Below are 17,637 nucleotides of genomic sequence, written 5' to 3'. Positions count from 1 at the left end.
ACAGGTTTACATGTAATTCTTCAAATGACATGATTCAGAAGAAACTCTCAAAGGCTCCATTCACTGTAATGAGGCAGCAGAGTTAAGGCTACTTTACACGCTGCGATATCGGTCCCGATATCGCTAGCGTGGGTACCCGCCCCATCTGTTGTGCGACACGGGCAAAACGCTGCCCGTGGCGCACAACATCGCACAGACCCGTCACACATACTTACCTGCCCGGCGACGTCGCTGTGACCGGCGAACCGCCTCCTTTCTAAGGGGGTGGTCCGTGCGGCGTCACAGCGACGTCACTGAGCGGCCGCCCAATAAAAGCGGAGGGGTGGAGATGAGTGGCCGGAACATCCCGCCCACCTCCTTCCTTCCGCATTGTGGCCGGGAGGCAGGTAAGAGGTTCCTCGTTCCTGCGGCGTCACACATAGCGATGTGTGCTGCTGCAGGAGCGACGAACTACATCGTTACTGCTGCAGAAACGATAATCGAGAATGGACCCCCATGTCACCGATGAGCGATTTTGCACGTTTTTGCAACGATGCAAAATCGCTCATCGGTGTCACACGCAGCAACATCGCTAATGCGGCCGGTTGTGCGTCACAAATTCCGTGACCCCAACGACTCCGCATTAGCGATGTCACAGCGTGTAAAGCCCCCTTTAGTCTGGACTCCTCATGGCAGCGCGGCAATCATCCCTATCTAGTGAATGGTTATCTCCAGTAATTGTATTATTACAGCGGATTCTTTATGATGTTACATCATCCTTTTCTCCCCATTCAGGTCCTTACAATATCGGATTCTCTCAGTGGAGATCTTCTATATAAGAGAATTCTCCTGATTGACCCATCAGGGATGGATATGGACAGGGACAAGATGGCGGAGAGGATATTACACCTCACCCTAGAGATCCTCTTCCGGCTTACTGGAGAGGTGAGAGATTCTGATGACGTCACATTACATCATTCTTATCTATGGGAATAACAGATGGACAGAACTGGAGAGGTTAGGACTCTGGAAATGTCTGGAGTGAGATTTATTACTGTGTCTCTCCATAACCAGGATTACACAGTAGTGAAGAAGACCTCTAGTGAGCGCTGTCAGGCCCCTGTGTCTGAGGGATGGGGAAGACCCCTGAGCCCAATCACGGGGCCTCCACCTCACCCCCCGATACATGAGGACATCAATGACCAGAAGATCCTAGAACTCACCTACAAGATGATTGAGCTGCTGACTGGAGAGGTGACACTGCTGGGAATGCTGGGACATTATACAGTAATGCTATGAAGGGATCGGGGGTGACGGTATCATTGTATGTGTCAGGTTCCTATAAGGTGTCAGGACGTCACCGTCTATTTCTCCATGGAGGAGTGGGAGTATTTAGAAGGACACAAATATCTGTACAAGGACGTCATGATGGAGGTTCCCCAGCCCCTCACATTACCAGGTAATAGACAGGACTAAATACACACGGCCTATAATTATCTGTATGTAAGGAATGAATTCAGTCCCTGTATGTGTCTCCTCCAGGTCTATCCAGTAAGAGGACAACACCAGAGAGATGTCCTCGTCCTCTTCTCCCACAGGACTGTAAACAAGAAGATCCCGATGTTCCTCAGGATGTGTTTCCTCCAGCTCTATCCAGTAAGAGATATCTACTCATGTACTTTCTGCACTAATTTTCTGTTTACATTTTTAGGCTTTCTGCTCTGTTTTTTTTTTCAGCTGTATTTTCTTTGCTTCTGCTGTTTGTTTCTAGTGCCTTCTTTATGTCGTTATGAAGGCAACTCAAAGACCTGCAGAGGGTTCATGAATACCCTGTTTCCCCGAAAATACGACCTGCACTGAAAATAAGACCTAGCATGATTTCTTTATCGTTCCTATGGGAGACCCAGACATTGGGTGTACAGCTTCTGCCTCCGGAGGACACACAAAGTACTACACTCAAAAGTGTAGCTCCTCCCTCTGAGCTTATACACCCCCTGGAGAAACCAGATCTAGCCAGTTCATTGCTTTGTGTTCAGGAGGCATACATCCACACATGCATTCTCATCTGATTTTTTAATTTTGGAAAGAGTTTGAAGAAAAGCGGGTCCAAGTGTGGACCCCCGGCATGTCCCTTCTCACCCCACTGTGTCGGCGGTGCTGTTAAGGTTGATTCCAAGGCTGGAGCCTTACATGCCGCGCTCCTTCACCATCCCTCGGGCTCTGGCTTGAAGTGGGAGCCAGCACGGTTCTCCATGCTTTGCAGGAGACCGGTCTCCATCCGCAGCCCTTCTGGATCCTGCTGGACGGAGCACTCATCCCCAGGGACCTGGCCCTGCGTCTCAGCAAGCTAAGTACCTGAGACGTTTATATTCGGGGGGTCCCTGTACTTTATTATGGTGGGAGAGTGTGCTGAGTGAGTTTTCTGACATTTCCGGCCGGTTCTCTGGCTGTCGCCTGAGAACCACGCCGATGGTGCCTGCGCGCCGGCCGCACCGCTCAAATTTAGGCCCCGGCTTTGCCGGAGGCCTACTTTCGGTTTCACTGCCCTCGCATGTCATTCATGCAGAAGGACAGTGCGGCTCCACCCAGCGGCTGTTTTGCACAGGGAAGAGACACTCCTCACTGAGTACGTGTCTCCTCCCCTGTAAGTCTCTTTGGCCCTTCAGATCCCGCTCTCAAAGTTGGTCCCTACCCCTCTCCTCGCTCCGGCGCCATTTTATCAGCGTTTTTCTCTGCGATCATCACTGGCTGCAGCATCCCTGCTGAGGTGCTTGGGGGTCCGGGCTTTGGGATCTGGAGGGCACACAACACCGCTCCAGCGGTCTGGTAAGCCACAACCTCTGGTTGTGGGCCTCTGTATATACTCTCTGAGGTCACACTGGCAGAGCCCCCACTTCAGCAGCATGTCTCACACGAGGAGCAAGGCTCCAAAGCTGTATTCAATATGCACTGCATGTAAGCTCCTACTGCTGAACAGAGCACCAATCTCCATTGTGCTGCCTGCTCTAACCTGACGATACCTCAGCCTGGAATCGTACCCCCAGGGGTATCTCCGGCTTCTCCGGCTCCTGTGGCTGAACCCCCGGCTTGGGTAGAATCCTTATCTAGGTCTATTACCCAGTCTTTCGCAGACTCCATGGGACAGCTGTCCCGGACTTTGCTGAACATGCATCAGCCCCCTTCACAGGGTGCCTCTGCTGCTAGGGCTCTCTCAGCGGAGCTCACAGAGGATTCTTCATCTGGTCCCAGGCCCCATCCTCCTAAGAGGAGACGTAGGGCTCCCTCCCCTTCCTCATCCCGCGGCTCTGTTTCAGAGGCTGACTCGTGGGACGAGGAGGATGCCTATACAGGGGGCTCGGATGCTACCTCCATGTGCCCCATTGATCTGTCCGAAAGTGACTCAGATGTTAGTGATTTGATTGCGTCCATTAATTCTGTACTGGACCTCAATCCACCAGTATCAGAGGAGCAACCCTCTCTGGCAGAAAAGCACCAGTTTACCTTGCCTAAGAGGACAAAGAGTGTGTTCTTCAACCACTCCAGTTTTCAGGCCGCTGTGACCAAGCCTAGGGCCTGTCCTGACAAACGCTTCCCAAAGCGTGGTTCTGATGACCGTTTTCCCTTTCCACCGGAGGTGGTCAAGGAGTGGGCTCATTCACCAAAGGTAGACCCTCCGGTGTCTAGACTCTCAGCCCGGACCGTGGTCTCTGTGGCTGATGGCACCTCTCTTAAGGATTCCACTGACCGTTAGGTTGACCTTCTGGCCAAATCTGTATATGAGGCGGCAGGGGCCTCGTTCTCCCCATCTTTTGCAGCAGTAAGGGCTCTCAAAGCCATCTCTGCTTCTCTGGAGGAGATGCATTCCCTCGCCAGGGAATCTATGCCCGAGATGGTTGCCTTAACTTCCCAAGCTTCCGCTTTTTCATCCTATGCCATGTCTGCCATGCTGGAGGCTTCTCACCGCACTGCGGTGGCTTCGGCTAATTCCCTCGCTATCCGCAGGATCTTGTGGCTTCGACAGTGGAAGGCAGATGCTTCTTCAAAGAAGTACCTTGCTGGGCTCCCTTTTGCTGGGTCCAGGCTATTCAGTGAACAACTGGATGAAATTATTAAGGAAGCTACTGGCGGGAAGAGTACTTCCATGCCACAAATCAAAACCAGGAAACCTGTCCAGGGTAGGAACCAGTCGAGGTTTCGTTCCTTTCGTTACTTCAACTGGTCGTCCTCTAAGCCCTCGGCCTCGTCCACTAACTCAGCCAAGGACCAAAAATCCAACTGGCGCACAAAGGCGCGTCCACAGAAGACCGCAAGGAGCTGCTGCCACTAAGACAGCCTCCTCTTGACTATCTGTCCGCGCCAGCAACGTCCTTAGTCGGTGGCAGGCTCTCCCACTTTGTCGACGCGTGGTTTCAACACGTCTCCGATCAGTGGGTGCGGGATGTCATCTCCCACGGCTGCAGGATAGAATTCTCTTCCAGCCCGCCAAACAGATTTTTTCTGTCAACTCCCCCCTGTTCCAAGGCCGCCGCCTTCTCTCAGGCCGTGGCATCCTTGCAGGCCAACGGAGTAATTGTACCGGTTCCCACCCGGGAACGGTTCAGAGGTTTCTACTCAAATCTCTTCCTAGTCCCCAAAAAGGACGGTTCCTTCCGGTCCATCCTGGATCTCAAGCTTCTCAACAAGCATGTTCAGGTGCGGCATTTTCGCATGGAATCTCTGCGGTCAGTCATTGCCTCAATGACCCAAGGGGATTTCCTGGCATCCATCGACATCAGAGATGCCTATCTGCATGTGCCAATTGCAGTTTCTCACCAGCGTTGGCTACGTTTTGCAATCGGAGAGGAACATTTCCAATTCGTGGCTCTCCCCTTCGGGTTAGCCACGGCCCCTCGGGTATTCACCAAGGTCATGGCAGCAGTGATTGCGGTCCTGCACCTACAGGGGTTGGCAGTGATTCCTTACCTGGACGACCTTCTAGTCAAGGCTTCATCCAGCGCAGACTGTCAGCGGAGTGTCTCGCTCACTCTCGCCACTCTAGCCCAATTCGGGTGGCTGGTCAATCTGCCCAAATCCACTCTGACTCCGACCCAGAGTCTCACGTACCTAGGGATGCAGTTCGAGACTCTTCCGGCACTTGTGAAGTTGCCCTTGATCAAACAGCAATCCCTCCAACTGGCGGTGCGCTCTCTGCTGAGGCCCCGCCGTTATTCCATCAGGCACCTGATGCAGGTGCTTGGTCAGATGGTGGCGTCAATGGAGGCTGTTCCCTTTGCCCAGTTCCATCTGCGTCCTCTGCAGCTGGACATTCTCCGCTGTTGGGACAAGCGGCCTTCCTCCTTGCACAGGTTAGTGGCTCTGTCGCCACAGACCAGGAGCTCTCTTCAGTGGTGGCTTCGGCCTCTCTCTCTGTCTCAGGGGCGCTCCTTCCTGACTCCGTCCTGGGTGATTCTCACCACGGATGCCAGTCTATCCGGCTGGGGAGCGGTATGTCTCCACCACCGAGCGCAGGGCACTTGGACTCCGTCCGAGTCAGCCCTCTCGATCAATGTGCTGGAAACCAGAGCTGTGCTTCTAGCTCTCCTAGCCTTTCACCACCTGTTGGCGGGCAAGCACATCCGAGTCCAGTCAGACAATGTGACAGCGGTTGCCTACATCAATCACCAAGGCGGGACACGCAGCCGCCTGGCAATGTTGGAGGTACAACGCATTCTTCAATGGACTCCAAGTCCACCATATCCGCAGTCCACATCCCAGGCGTGGAAAACTGGGAAGCAGATTATCTCAGCCGTCAAACCGTGGACAGTGGCGAGTGGTCCCTGCACCCGGCAGTGTTTCAGTCAATCTGCCGCAAGTGGGGCACTCCGGAAGTGGACCTAATGGCATCCCGTCACAACAACAAGGTTCCGGTTTACGTGGCTCGCTCCCACGATCCTCAGGCCTTCGCCGCGGACGCTCTGGTTCAAGACTGGTCCCAGTTTCGTCTGTCCTACGTGTTTCCCCCTCTAGCTCTCTTGCCCAGAGTTCTGCGCAAGATCAGAATGGAGGGCCGTCGAGTCATTCTCATTGCCCCGGACTGGCCCAGGCGAGCTTGGTACCCAGACCTGCTCCATCTGTCCGTAGAGGTGCCGTGGCATCTTCCGGACCGTCCAGACCTTCTCTCACAAGGTCCGTTTTTCCGCCAGAATTCTGCGGCTCTCAGATTGACGGCGTGGCTCTTGAGTCCTGGATCTTGACGGCTACTGGTATCCCACCTGAAGTCATCTCCACGATGACTCGGGCCCGTAAGTCTTCCTCTGCCAAGATCTATCACAGGACTTGGAAAATTTTCCTGTCCTGGTGTCGCTCTTCTGGCCATTCTCCTTGGCCTTTTTCCTTGCCGACCCTTCTGTCGTTTCTACAGTCCGGTCTGCAGCTGGGACTGTCCCTCAACTCTCTCAAGGGACAAGTCTCGGCTCTGTCAGTGCTGTTCCAGCGGCGTATCGCCCGGCTGGCTCAGGTCCGCACCTTCATGCAAGGTGCGTCTCACATCATTCCGCCTTACCGGCGGCCCTTGGATCCCTGGGACCTCAATTTGGTTCTCACGGCTTTGCAGAAACCCCCCTTTGAACCTCTTAGGGAGGTTTCTTTGTTTCGTCTTTCACAAAAAGTGGTCTTTCTAGTGGCCATAACTTCCCTCAGGAGAGTATCTGATTTAGCTGCGCTCTCTTCGGAGTCCCCTTTTTTGGTTTTTCATCAAGACAAGGTGGTTCTCCGTCCGACTCCGGACTTTCTCCCTAAGGTGGTTTCTCCTTTCCACCTTAACCAGGACATTACCCTACCTTCCTTTTGTCCGGCTCCTGTTCGTCGCTTTGAAAAAGCGTTGCATACTCTGGATCTGGTGCGGGCGCTCCGGATCTATGTGTCTCGCACCGCTGCCCTTAGGCGGTGCACCTCTCTTTTTGTGCTAACCACAGGTCGGCGCAAGGGCCTCTCTGCTTCTAAGCCGACCTTAGCCCGTTGGATTAGGTCCACCATTTCGGATGCCTACCTGGGTCCTCAGGTGCCTCCCCCGCCGGGGATCAAGGCACACTTGACCAGAGCTGTCGGTGCCTCTTGGGCTTTCAGGCACCAGGCTACGGCTCAGCAAGTCTGTCAGGCTGCCACTTGGACTAGCCTGCATACCTTTTCAAAGCACTACCAAGTGCATGCTCATGCTTCGGCAGATGCGAGCTTAGGCAGACGCATCCTTCAGGCGGCTGTCGCCCACTTGTGAAGTTAGGCTCTGCCTACTTCTCAGTTTTTCTGTTTATTCCCACCCATGGACTGATTTGAGACGTCCCATTGTCTGGGTCTCCCATAGGAACGATAAAGAAAAAGAGAATTTTGTTTACTTACCGTAAATTCTTTTTCTTATAGTTCCGTATTGGGAGACCCAGCACCCTCCCTGTTGCCTGTTGGCAGTTTCCTTGTTCCGCGTGTTATCACCGGCTGTTGTTGTAGACAGAGGCTCCGGTTGTTCCGGTTCTTGCTCTGTTTTTACTTATGGGTGGCTAGTCTCCTTCAGCTTTTGCACTAAACTGGCTAGATCTGGTTTCTCCAGGGGGTGTATAAGCTCAGAGGGAGGAGCTACACTTTTGAGTGTAGTACTTTGTGTGTCCTCCGGAGGCAGAAGCTATACACCCAATGTCTGGGTCTCCCAATACGGAACTATAAGAAAAAGAATTTACGGTAAGTAAACAAAATTCTCTTTTTTATGGGATTTTAAGAGAATACTTGAAATATAAGCCCTACTCCAAAAATAAGCCCTAGTTACAGTCAGGGCCAGCGTTGCGAGAGTCAAGCTGTGCAATTTCTTAGGAAATCCACTCTCTTAGGGTCCCCATCAGTTGTATTCTGAGGTTTATTGTTTAAGGACCTTTGTTGGCTTCAAAGTCATGTGACATGATGTAACCAAAGGTATCTTAATTGCAGGAGTCTAAATGAACTGACCAGAAGACAGGCTGGCATGCAGGACTGGCATTAGGGGAAAGGGAGCGCAAACTGGACAATTTCACAGAACCCCCATTCTCCTAGCGGCCCCAGTGTTTATATGCCAATTATAGGACTGCTTAAGGACCTTTTTGACATAACGTCATGTGACCAAAGGCTGGTAGGTGGGTCTGTGTGTGTGTGTGGGGGTGTGTGTGTGTGTGTGTGTGTGTGTGTGTGTGTGCGCGTGTTCACGCCAATTTTAACCAGCTTTGCCAAAATGGGTAGAGCTTGGCCAGAAGAAGGGTGTGATGCCACCGCTTCTCTAATTCATAACAAACTGCAGCGTTCCCTATGCCAGAAATCTCACTCCAGTCCCTGGTGTCATTTGTCAGTGTCCATTGCCGGTATTGATGAATTGGAGCACTAATGTTTATCTGCAAGACCCTGCTACTTGCTTTGGTTACAAAGCCTAAGGTTAGGCCATCAACGTTATAGTCCCGGACAATCCCGTTAAATATCCGGTATCTGTCCATCTGTCTCTAACTATTTTATGTTAGTCTTTGAAAAAGAATTTCTTTGAAATTGTCTATGTTGTGGATCAATGTTCCAAGGAGATTTTTGCAGGTTTTGCCAACTGTCATGGTGGCGTCAGGATCTGTGGAAATGATAGATTCTGGTACTCTGCATGTTTGCTGTGATGTCTGTGAGCAGCACAGGGAAGACGCAGGCTTTAAACTACAGGCTTGGGCAGGCTAGCAAGAGTTATTCTCTGCTGGGCTGCTTGTTAATGTCTTTGATCACATGCTGTAGAGGAGAAAGTATCTATCAATCCCTTTTTGTATATGCTGGCTGGACTATTTTATTAATGCCAGCTATTGGTTACCTATACTGGTCTGGTGAGGTGTTGAGATCCAGACTTATGGGTGGTTGTTTTGTATTATTGCTGTGAGCTGTTGTGGTTTTAAACCTTGTTGTGTTTTTGTTGCTGCCTTTCTGCTCTTGCTTTTCTCCTTAGTCTCTCACTGTTTATTTCTGTGAGTTTGCAATGTGTCCTGTCTGTCTTAATATTTGTTTCCATTATATTCCTGCCCCTTCCTTCCCCGGGGGATAACAGATTAGATCTAGTCAGGAGAATAGTAAGGCATGGGACTCAGGCATCTCCATATTCAGGGGTAATCAAGAGGTTAGAAACAGTTTAGGGTCCCCTAGCGTGAGGGACAGTATAGTAGCCCCCTGTCCCTCATTATCCTGCAGTCACATTGTGACAATCAATCAGATTATTTACTGTAGCACATTCCAGAGAACTGGTGCTAGTAATGGGAGATTCGAATTAACGAAGATGTAACTCTTAGATAGGGATGGGAGATCCCGATTTGTAAAGATCGGAGATCGTACCGATCACATAGTGATCGTGTGCACGATCCCAATCACGAGCTTTCCTGGAAAGCTCGTGTTACAGATTGGTCCAGATCGGGACCAGGGGCTGTAAAAAGAAAGCACATTATTAAAATAAAAAACTTTATGATCATACTTACTGGTCACATGACTATGACGTTTTCAAAGGTCCTCTTAACTTCCGAGGGTATTCACTGCACTGCTCGTCACTTGGCTGTTTTCGGCCATGTTCGCGGTGATGTCAGGGTTCACCCGAGTCCATGGCTCATAGACTCGATTGAACTTTGACTGTGACTGTGTGAGTGTCGCATCGCATCACGGCACTCAATCTCAAGACAGCAGCGGGTCTGCTGCTTGTGTTTCCATGCAGCTGAAGCGCTCCTGTCCTGAGATCAGTCCATGCGGGGTTATGCCCATGCGAGACGCAAGTGCAATCATCCCCTCACTGTCAGCCTGCTTCTTGCTCTGTACAGAGCGATTTAGCAGAGCTGGCAATGCTCTCTGCTTCTCACTGTGTATAGACTGTGTCTGTAAAGAGTGATGAAGCTGACAATGCTCTACCTGTGGATTACTTCGGACTAAGGATTTTTTATTATAAAGATGGATTCTCTAAATGTTTTTTTTTTGGTTATATTTCTAATAAAAAAAAAATTCTCTGTTGTATTTTTTTTCTGTTTACTAGAAACTCATGGTGGCCATGTCTAATTTGGCGTGAAACCATGAATTTCGGACTTAGTACCATCTGAGAATACAAAGCTGGTATTAACCCCTTTATTACCCAGCGTGCCACCACCACTAGGGCCACTGGATGATCCGGGTAAAGCGCCTGGAAAAGGCGCTAAGGAACAATGAGCCATTTCCAGGGGCGGGTGCGGACTGCCGAGAATCCCAGCCCCCAGCTGACTGGCTGAACTTGACTGGCGATCAAAATACAGCGGGAGCCCACACCTTTTTTTTTTTTTTTTATTTATTATTATTTTTTTTAAATAATTAAAAAAATAATAATAATGGGCTTCCCTGTATTTTGATTGCCAGTCAGGCAAAGCCAGGCAGATGGGGTGAAGGTGGCAGCCAGTAGCTGTCCGCTTTCATCTGCGCCGAGTATCAAAAATATAGCGGAGCGCTACATCATCATTTTTTAAAATCATTTATTTTCATAAAATTATATATTGTGCTCACTTTTTTGTTTTTATGTATTTTTTTTGAGTTCAGTACAAACAGGGAGTGGCCCCTTTCTCAGTGAGCTGGGCATTTCATTCTGTGCATCCCCGGACTGTGTGACCTGTTGGGACCCGGTCACTCTCAGCCCTTAGCCACATTGAGGCCTATTTTAGACCTATGGTAAGGTTTTAATATTAGAGAGTGTAGGTACTATCCCAACTGGGTACACCTTGACGTTTGGTGGGATAGCTTTATGCTTTTTTTGATCAAAAACAGTGTTTACTAAGTACCCTATGTTTATATGCACTATGCTTTTATTTAGTTACAGCAGGGTATGTTTTCACAATTTTTTCCTTGGTTTCTCTTTATTAGAAATAAATACACAGACACACTTAGGGAGTCCATCTTTATTACTCCCTCTCACCCCTCCACGATCCTGGTCTTCTGTCACTCATCTAGCTCTGCTATATCAGAATGCACGAGGGGGAGGAAGAGCGCTGCTGCTGCTGCTCCCGCACTGTCTAATCACTCAATGAGTGATCAGAGGCTTTGGGTTGGTAAGCGGGGATTTCACTGCTGCCACCTTTGCCACAGTAGCCTAACGAACGGGTTACTATACTATAGTAACGGTGATCTCCGATCACCTGATTCTGGCGCCGCTATTCATCACCGGCTGTGGCAGCCAATCCCTGCATGTTGGCTGATTGTGTAAAGAGCGCCAACATGCAGGGAGGGGGAGCCGAGCATGTGCCTGAGCATCTCGCTGGTACACTGCGGTCGCTGAGTTTACAGAGTACTGAGCTGCTTGGGAAAGCACCGTGTACCGGCGAGCATGCTGACACTACAGGACCTTTGCACGATGTCATAATCATGTGACCCAGTCTGTAGCCAATGGGATAATACAACATTCCCATGTGACTGATCATATGGCTATGACGTCACGGAAGGTCCTTTGGTTACCGGGAGGACACCGCGATGATCGTACTCGGAAGCAGAAGCAGCGGGAGACAGAGTGCAGGATACGTCGCGGGACCTGTAAGTATAATGATAATGTTTATTATTAACTGTATTCTTTATTTTACAGCCCCCCGCCCCATCCCATAACTGTAAAGTCCAAGATCGGTGATTGGATGCACGATCATGTTATCTCAATCCCGATCTCGAACTTCACAAAATGATTCGATGAGTCTCCCCGATCCCGACCATCGGGGGGGATCACTCATCACTACTCTTAAGCCTGCTTTACATGTATCAATTTCTCGTGCGATCGCATTTGCGATCGCACCCGCCCCCTTCGTTTGTGCGATATGGGCAATTTGTTGCCCGTGTCGCACAAAGTCGTAAACCTCCGTCACACGTACTTTCCTTCAAAACGACCTCGCTGTGGGCGGCGAACATCCTCTTCCTGAAGGGGGAGGGACGTTCGGCGTCACAGCGACGTCACACAGCGGCTGGCCAATAGAAGCGGAGGGGCGGAGATGAGCGGGAAGTAAACATCCCGCCCACCTCCTTCCTTGCGCATTGGCGGCGGGACGCAGGTAAGCTGCAGTTCAGCGTTCCCGGGGTGTCACACAGAGCGATGTGTGCTGCCCCGAGAACGATGAGCAACCGGCGCGCAGTAGGACGTGCGATTTTTTTTTTTTTTTTTTTTTTTTTTTTTTTTTTTTTTTTTAATACAATGAGCGACGTGTCAACGAGCAACGATAAGGTGAGTAATTTTGCTCGTTAACAGACGCTCGTAGCTGTCACACGCTACGATATGTCAAACGGCGCCGGATGTGCGTCACTTACGACGTGACCCTGAAGATATATCGTTTGATATATCGTAGCGTGTAAAGCCCGCTTTAGATCGAAATTGGACAACAGATTCAGGATACATTTATTTCTAATTTAATTTCTGATGTTATGGTTTAAAAAAAAATGTACTTTCAAGATAATATCATAAAAAATAATAACATTGTGTTTATTTTTAGCAGATGACTGTATTGGGAGTTCAGATGGAAATCTATCATCTTCAGAATTTAAAACAGAAGATCAAAGTATCACACATGATACATATGAAGAGCATGCTATTGCCCCAAATATACCTCCAGTCCTTCCTCGGAAAGCTTCATCATCAGATCTTTTCAAGCAAGTCCAAAATTCCGATTTATCACAGAATTGTAAGCAAAATAAAAGTTACAGAAGGGATGTGGAACATGAAACGGCTCCTACAAGGGTGAAACCATTTTCATGTTCAAAATGTGGGAAATGTTTTACCAGGAAATCACATCTTAATATCCATCAAAAAACTCACACAGGGAAGAAGTCATTTTCATGCTCAGAATGTGGAAAAGGTTTTACTCAGAGAATAACCCTTGCTAACCATCAAAAATATCACACAGGGGAGAAGCCATTTTCATGTTCAGAATGTGGGAAATGTTTTACTCAGAAATCAAATCTTGTTATGCATAAGAACAATCACACAGGGGCGAAGATATTTTTATGCTTGGAATGTGGTAAATGCTTTACTAGTAAATCAAGTCTTGTTGACCATGGAAAACTTCACACAGGGGAGAAACCATTTTCATGTTCAGAGTGTGGGAAATGTTTTATTCAGAAATCAGATATTGTTAGGCATCAAAGATGTCACACAGGGGAGAAGCCATTTTCATGTTTAGAATGTGGGAAATGTTTTATTGAGAAATCAAATCTTGTTGTGCATCAAAGATGTCACAGTGGGGAGAAGCCATTTTCATGTTCAGAATGTGGGAAATGTTTTATTCGGAAATCAAATCTTGTTAGGCATAAGAAAAATCACACAGGGGCAAAGAAATTTTTATGCTTGGAATGTGGAAAATGTTTTACTAGTAAATCAAGTCTTGTTGAACATGGAAAACTTCACACAGGGGAGAAGCCATTTTCATGTTCAGAGTGTGGGAAATGTTTTATTCGGAAATCAGATCTTGTTAGGCATCAAAGATGTCACACTGGGGAGAAGCCATTTTCATGTTTAGAATGTGGGAAATGTTTTATTCAAAAATCAAAACTTGTTCAGCATCAAAAATCTCACACCGGGGAGAAGCCATTTTCATGTTCAGAATGTGGGAAATGTTTTATTCAAAAATCAGATCTTGTTAGGCATCAAAGATGTCACACCGGGGAGAAGCCATTTTCATGTTTAGAATGTGAGAAATGTTTTATCCAGAAATCAAAACTTGTTCAGCATCAAAGATCTCACACCGGGGAGAAGCCATTTTCATGTTCAGAATGTGGGAAACGTTTTAATTGGAAATCAGAACTTGTTGTGCATCAAAGAATTCACACAGGGGAGAAGCCATTTTCATGTTCAGACTGTGGGAAATGTTTTTTTCGGAAATCAATTCTTGTTCAGCATCAAAGATCTCACACCGGGGAGAAGCCATTTTCATGTTCAGAATGTGGGAAATGTTTTATTCAAAAATCAGATCTTGTTGTACATCAAAGATGTCACAGTGGGGAGAAGCCATTTTCATGTTCAGAATGTGGGAAATGTTTTATTCAGAAATCAAATCTTGTTCAGCATCAAAGATCTCACACCGGGGAGAAGCCATTTTCATGTTCAGAATGTGGGAAATGTTTTACTAGGAAATCAGAACTTGTTGTGCATCAAAGATCTCACACCGGGGAGAAGCCATTTTCATGTTCAGAATGTGGGAAATGTTTTATTCGGAAATCAAATCTTGTTAGGCATAAGAAAAATCACACAGGGGCAAAGAAATTTTTATGCTTGGAATGTGGTAAATGTTTTACTAGTAAATCAAGTCTTGTTGACCATGGAAAACTTCACACAGGGGAGAAGCCATTTTCATGTTCAGAGTGTGGGAAATGTTTTATTCAAAAATCAAAACTTGTTCAGCATCAAAAATCTCACACTGGGGAGAAGCCATTTTCATGTTCAGAATGTGGGAAATGTTTTACTAGGAAATCAGAACTTGTTGTGCATCAAAGATCTCACACCGGGGAGAAGCCATTTTCATGTTCAGAATGTGGGAAATGTTTTACTAGGAAATCAGGTCTTGTTTACCATAAAAAAAATCACACAAAATAAATAATTTTTATGTTCTGAATGTGGTAAATGTAATTTTCATAAATCACATCTTGTTAAACATGTGAAGAAGCCACACAGGGAAGGAACCTTTTTCATGTTGTGAATAATTGAAATGTATAACTGGTAAATCAAGTCTTGCCCACATCAGAAAACCAACAGAGCGGAGCAGCCAATATTGGTTTCAGAATTTGCCAAATGTTTTTATCATTAATCAGGTCCTGTTGTCAGATGAGTCACACGGGAGAAGCCATCATGATGTATCATAATTCAAAGGGTTTTATCCTAAAATCGGCTGCAATTCCTTAAGAATTTGTGAGGAAAAGAACCATTTTCTTTCTTTTTAGAAATTATTGTATTTTTTGAACCATAAGACACACCTAGGTTTTAAAGGAGGAATATAGTGAAAAAATTAACGCAAAAAATGTGGTCATCAAGCACTGTTATGGGTAGGATCTGCTGCTGACACTGTTACAGGGATAAAATCCCCCAATTCTGTACTAATGTCCCCCATACTGGGCCCTTCCAGGTATATGTGTCTCCCATACTCGTATATAGGTCTTTCATCTTGGTATATATGTTGCCCATCTTTATCCCATCCTGGAATATATGATCCCCATCTTGGTATATATGGCTCTTGTCCTAGTATATATGTCCCTGTAGGGGCGTGGCCTGAACCTCATGTAGGGAGGAAGCAGCACGGGAGAGCTCCTGCCTGGATCCGATAAAAAATCCTGATTACTGGCCCTGTTGACGGCCATAACTGACCTGGACAGCTGCAATATCCCTGTTATGGTTGCTGCGAGCACTGGAGACTATGTCCAGATTTCTTGCTACTGCACATGTGCGAGCGCCAGAGACTAAGTCCTATCTTGGAGCCATTGCACATGTGCGGGTGACATCATCGCTGACACGAGGTCACATGTCTCTGACACCTTCTATGCCGATTGGTCACTGGTCATGTGCTTGTGATGCCTTGCTCGGTGATAGGCCAGCATGACGTCACTCCTGTCGTTCTGGCAGCGGATTGGCTCTGGTGTCCTCCATCTTGGATGAGGCACAGAGTCTATATAAGACCCTGACACACGCCGCATGGCGCTCAGTCCTCTTGGTTCATGCATAAGAGTAGACTCTCTGTGCGCGTTCCTCTAGGCATTCCTCTGTCTATGCTAGGTGAGCGCTACCGGCAGGGTAGCGTTCTTATACCTTACAGCTTCGGCTGCTGTCCGTATCCTTGCCTCTTAGGGGAGCGGACATAGGCAGGTGCCTGAGGCACATGGTCTGGCTGGGCCTTGTGGTTCGACTCGTAGGTGGACGTTGCCGCTAGGGTAACGTTCCTTATACTGCGTCTGGCAGTTGTTCGTATCCTCGCACACTAGGGGAGCGAACAGAGGTAGGAGCTTTGTGCGGCTTACGCTGCTGTTCGTCTCTTTTGCACCACTAGAAGAGCAGACCTAGGTAGGTGCCATTTCGCACACATTGCCTTTGTCTCTGTGATTATTAACAGAGATCATTCCACACACCATCCAAGTAAGGGAGGAATTGCTTTACTTATTATATCTTTCTGTGAGTTAACAGAGGTATTGCACTCTTCCATAGTCTGCAGCAGAGTCTTTGCACGGTGGACCCTTACTGTCTGATACTCCTTTAGGTTATTATCAGACAGCCCCCCGTAACAATCCCCCTGGGCATCTGGGAAACAGAGGATCCTCGCATTATGCCGATTCGTGTCAGCAAGAAAGATAAGGAAGCATTGGAGCGTGTCCCTGCAGCAGCCAGGATGGCGCCGGCCAAAACCACGTTGTCCTGTAGTGGAGCAGCGAGAGCCACGAGCAGGCTGGAGCGTTATGCTAGGGTGCCTCTTGCTAATGATCTGTCCTCCGGTGCAAAGTCTGAGGAAAGCGCTGATCACACCTTGGAGCTGGAAGATCGTGCACCCAGGGAGGGGGCCGTGAGTAACTTGAACTCTGTGTGCTTAGCAGCCCAGCAAATGCAGACGCCAGGGCCTGTAATAGAGGGTGGGGGAGGGGGAGATGTGGAACAACCAGAGACTGTCCCCGCTGAACCCACACTAAGAGAAATCCTGGCAGCAGTTAACACTTGCAATACCACACTGTCCACTCTAAGTAATCAAATGGGAACTGTCACCTTGAATATAGCCTGTATCAAACATGAGCTGCAGGGGGTGACTGCCAGAGTGGGAGAGCTGGAGGAACGTGTGAGTGCAGCAGAGGATAAATTGCCACCAATGACACGGGAGCTGGGAAAAGCTGCGCAAAATATCACAACACTGCTGAACAAGGTGGACGACTTAGAGAACCGTTGCCGTAGCAGTAATCTGTGCCTGGTGGGATTCCAATGACTCACTGGGTTTTTTTGAAAAATGGCTAATGGACACCTTTGGCAAAGATGTTCTATCCCCATTCTTTACTATTGAGAGAGCGCACAAGGTCCCTACTCGTGCCCCCCAGCCAGGAGCACCCCCACGTCCTATTTTGCTCAAACTTCTGCATTTTAAAGACAGGGATGCTATTCTGCGCAGATCCAGAGATATTAAGGAACTTGCTATTAATGGGAGGAAGATCTCTATTTTCGCTGATTTTTCCATGGAGGTACAACGTAAAAGGGCGCAATTTATTGAGATTAAGAAACGCCTGCTCGGCTTACAAGTGCCATATTCCATGATGTATCCTGCTAAAAGTAATGGGGATAATTGATTGCCACCAATGGTACCTCTGGATCAAGGTTAATTCTCAGCAAAGTTGAAAAGAGGAATTTAATACATAACCTTTAATAAAGTATTAGTTAAAACCTTGCTCAGTGATGCAACTATACAATTTGTGCAAACAAAAAACCCAATTCAAATCCGTCTGGACCAAATCACAATGAACTAATGCAGGAGCTAGCACACCGATTAGGAGTGATTACTGTCAATAATGTATAAGTATACTCCGGACAAGCTCCATAGGTTCAAATATTCAAAAGGTATCCAAGGTTTACAGATGCTCCTAATTAATTGATATGATCTGATTGCTAGGCCAAAGAAACCTATACCCGTTAATGTGCTAGTTCAACCAATATGCTCC

The 17,637-nt window shown here is 47.9% G+C and overlaps 1 protein-coding gene across 1 annotated transcript; it reads left to right on the top strand.

Annotated features, from left to right (window-relative positions):
• The first annotated feature begins 776 nt into the window (after window positions 1–776).
• Window positions 777–15,260, top strand: LOC142269195 (uncharacterized). The gene is made up of 5 exons (XM_075332383.1): window positions 777–924; window positions 1,054–1,233; window positions 1,315–1,438; window positions 1,522–1,635; window positions 12,459–15,260. Exons 1-5 carry the CDS (start codon window positions 847–849, stop codon window positions 14,552–14,554), a joined length of 2,592 nt encoding a protein of 863 aa, XP_075188498.1. The 5' UTR covers window positions 777–846; the 3' UTR covers window positions 14,555–15,260.
• Window positions 15,261–17,637: the final 2,377 nt, after the last annotated feature.

The sequence above is a fragment of the Anomaloglossus baeobatrachus genome, unplaced genomic scaffold (assembly GCF_048569485.1).
Source record: "Anomaloglossus baeobatrachus isolate aAnoBae1 unplaced genomic scaffold, aAnoBae1.hap1 Scaffold_315, whole genome shotgun sequence".
NCBI classification, from domain to species: domain Eukaryota; kingdom Metazoa; phylum Chordata; class Amphibia; order Anura; family Aromobatidae; genus Anomaloglossus; species Anomaloglossus baeobatrachus.
This window is presented reverse-complemented; position numbering and strand designations above follow the sequence as displayed.

What these genes read in the sequence shown, in the direction of transcription:
- LOC142269195 (XM_075332383.1), top strand. Translation starts at nt 847, where the DNA reads ATGGATATGGACAGGGACAAGATGGCGGAGAGGATATTACACCTCACC. An exon ending in TCTTCCGGCTTACTGGAGAG is followed by an intron (nt 925 to 1,053) that starts GTGAGAGATTCT and finishes CTCCATAACCAG; the next exon opens with GATTACACAGTAGTGAAGAA. An exon ending in TTGAGCTGCTGACTGGAGAG is followed by an intron (nt 1,234 to 1,314) that starts GTGACACTGCTG and finishes TGTATGTGTCAG; the next exon opens with GTTCCTATAAGGTGTCAGGA.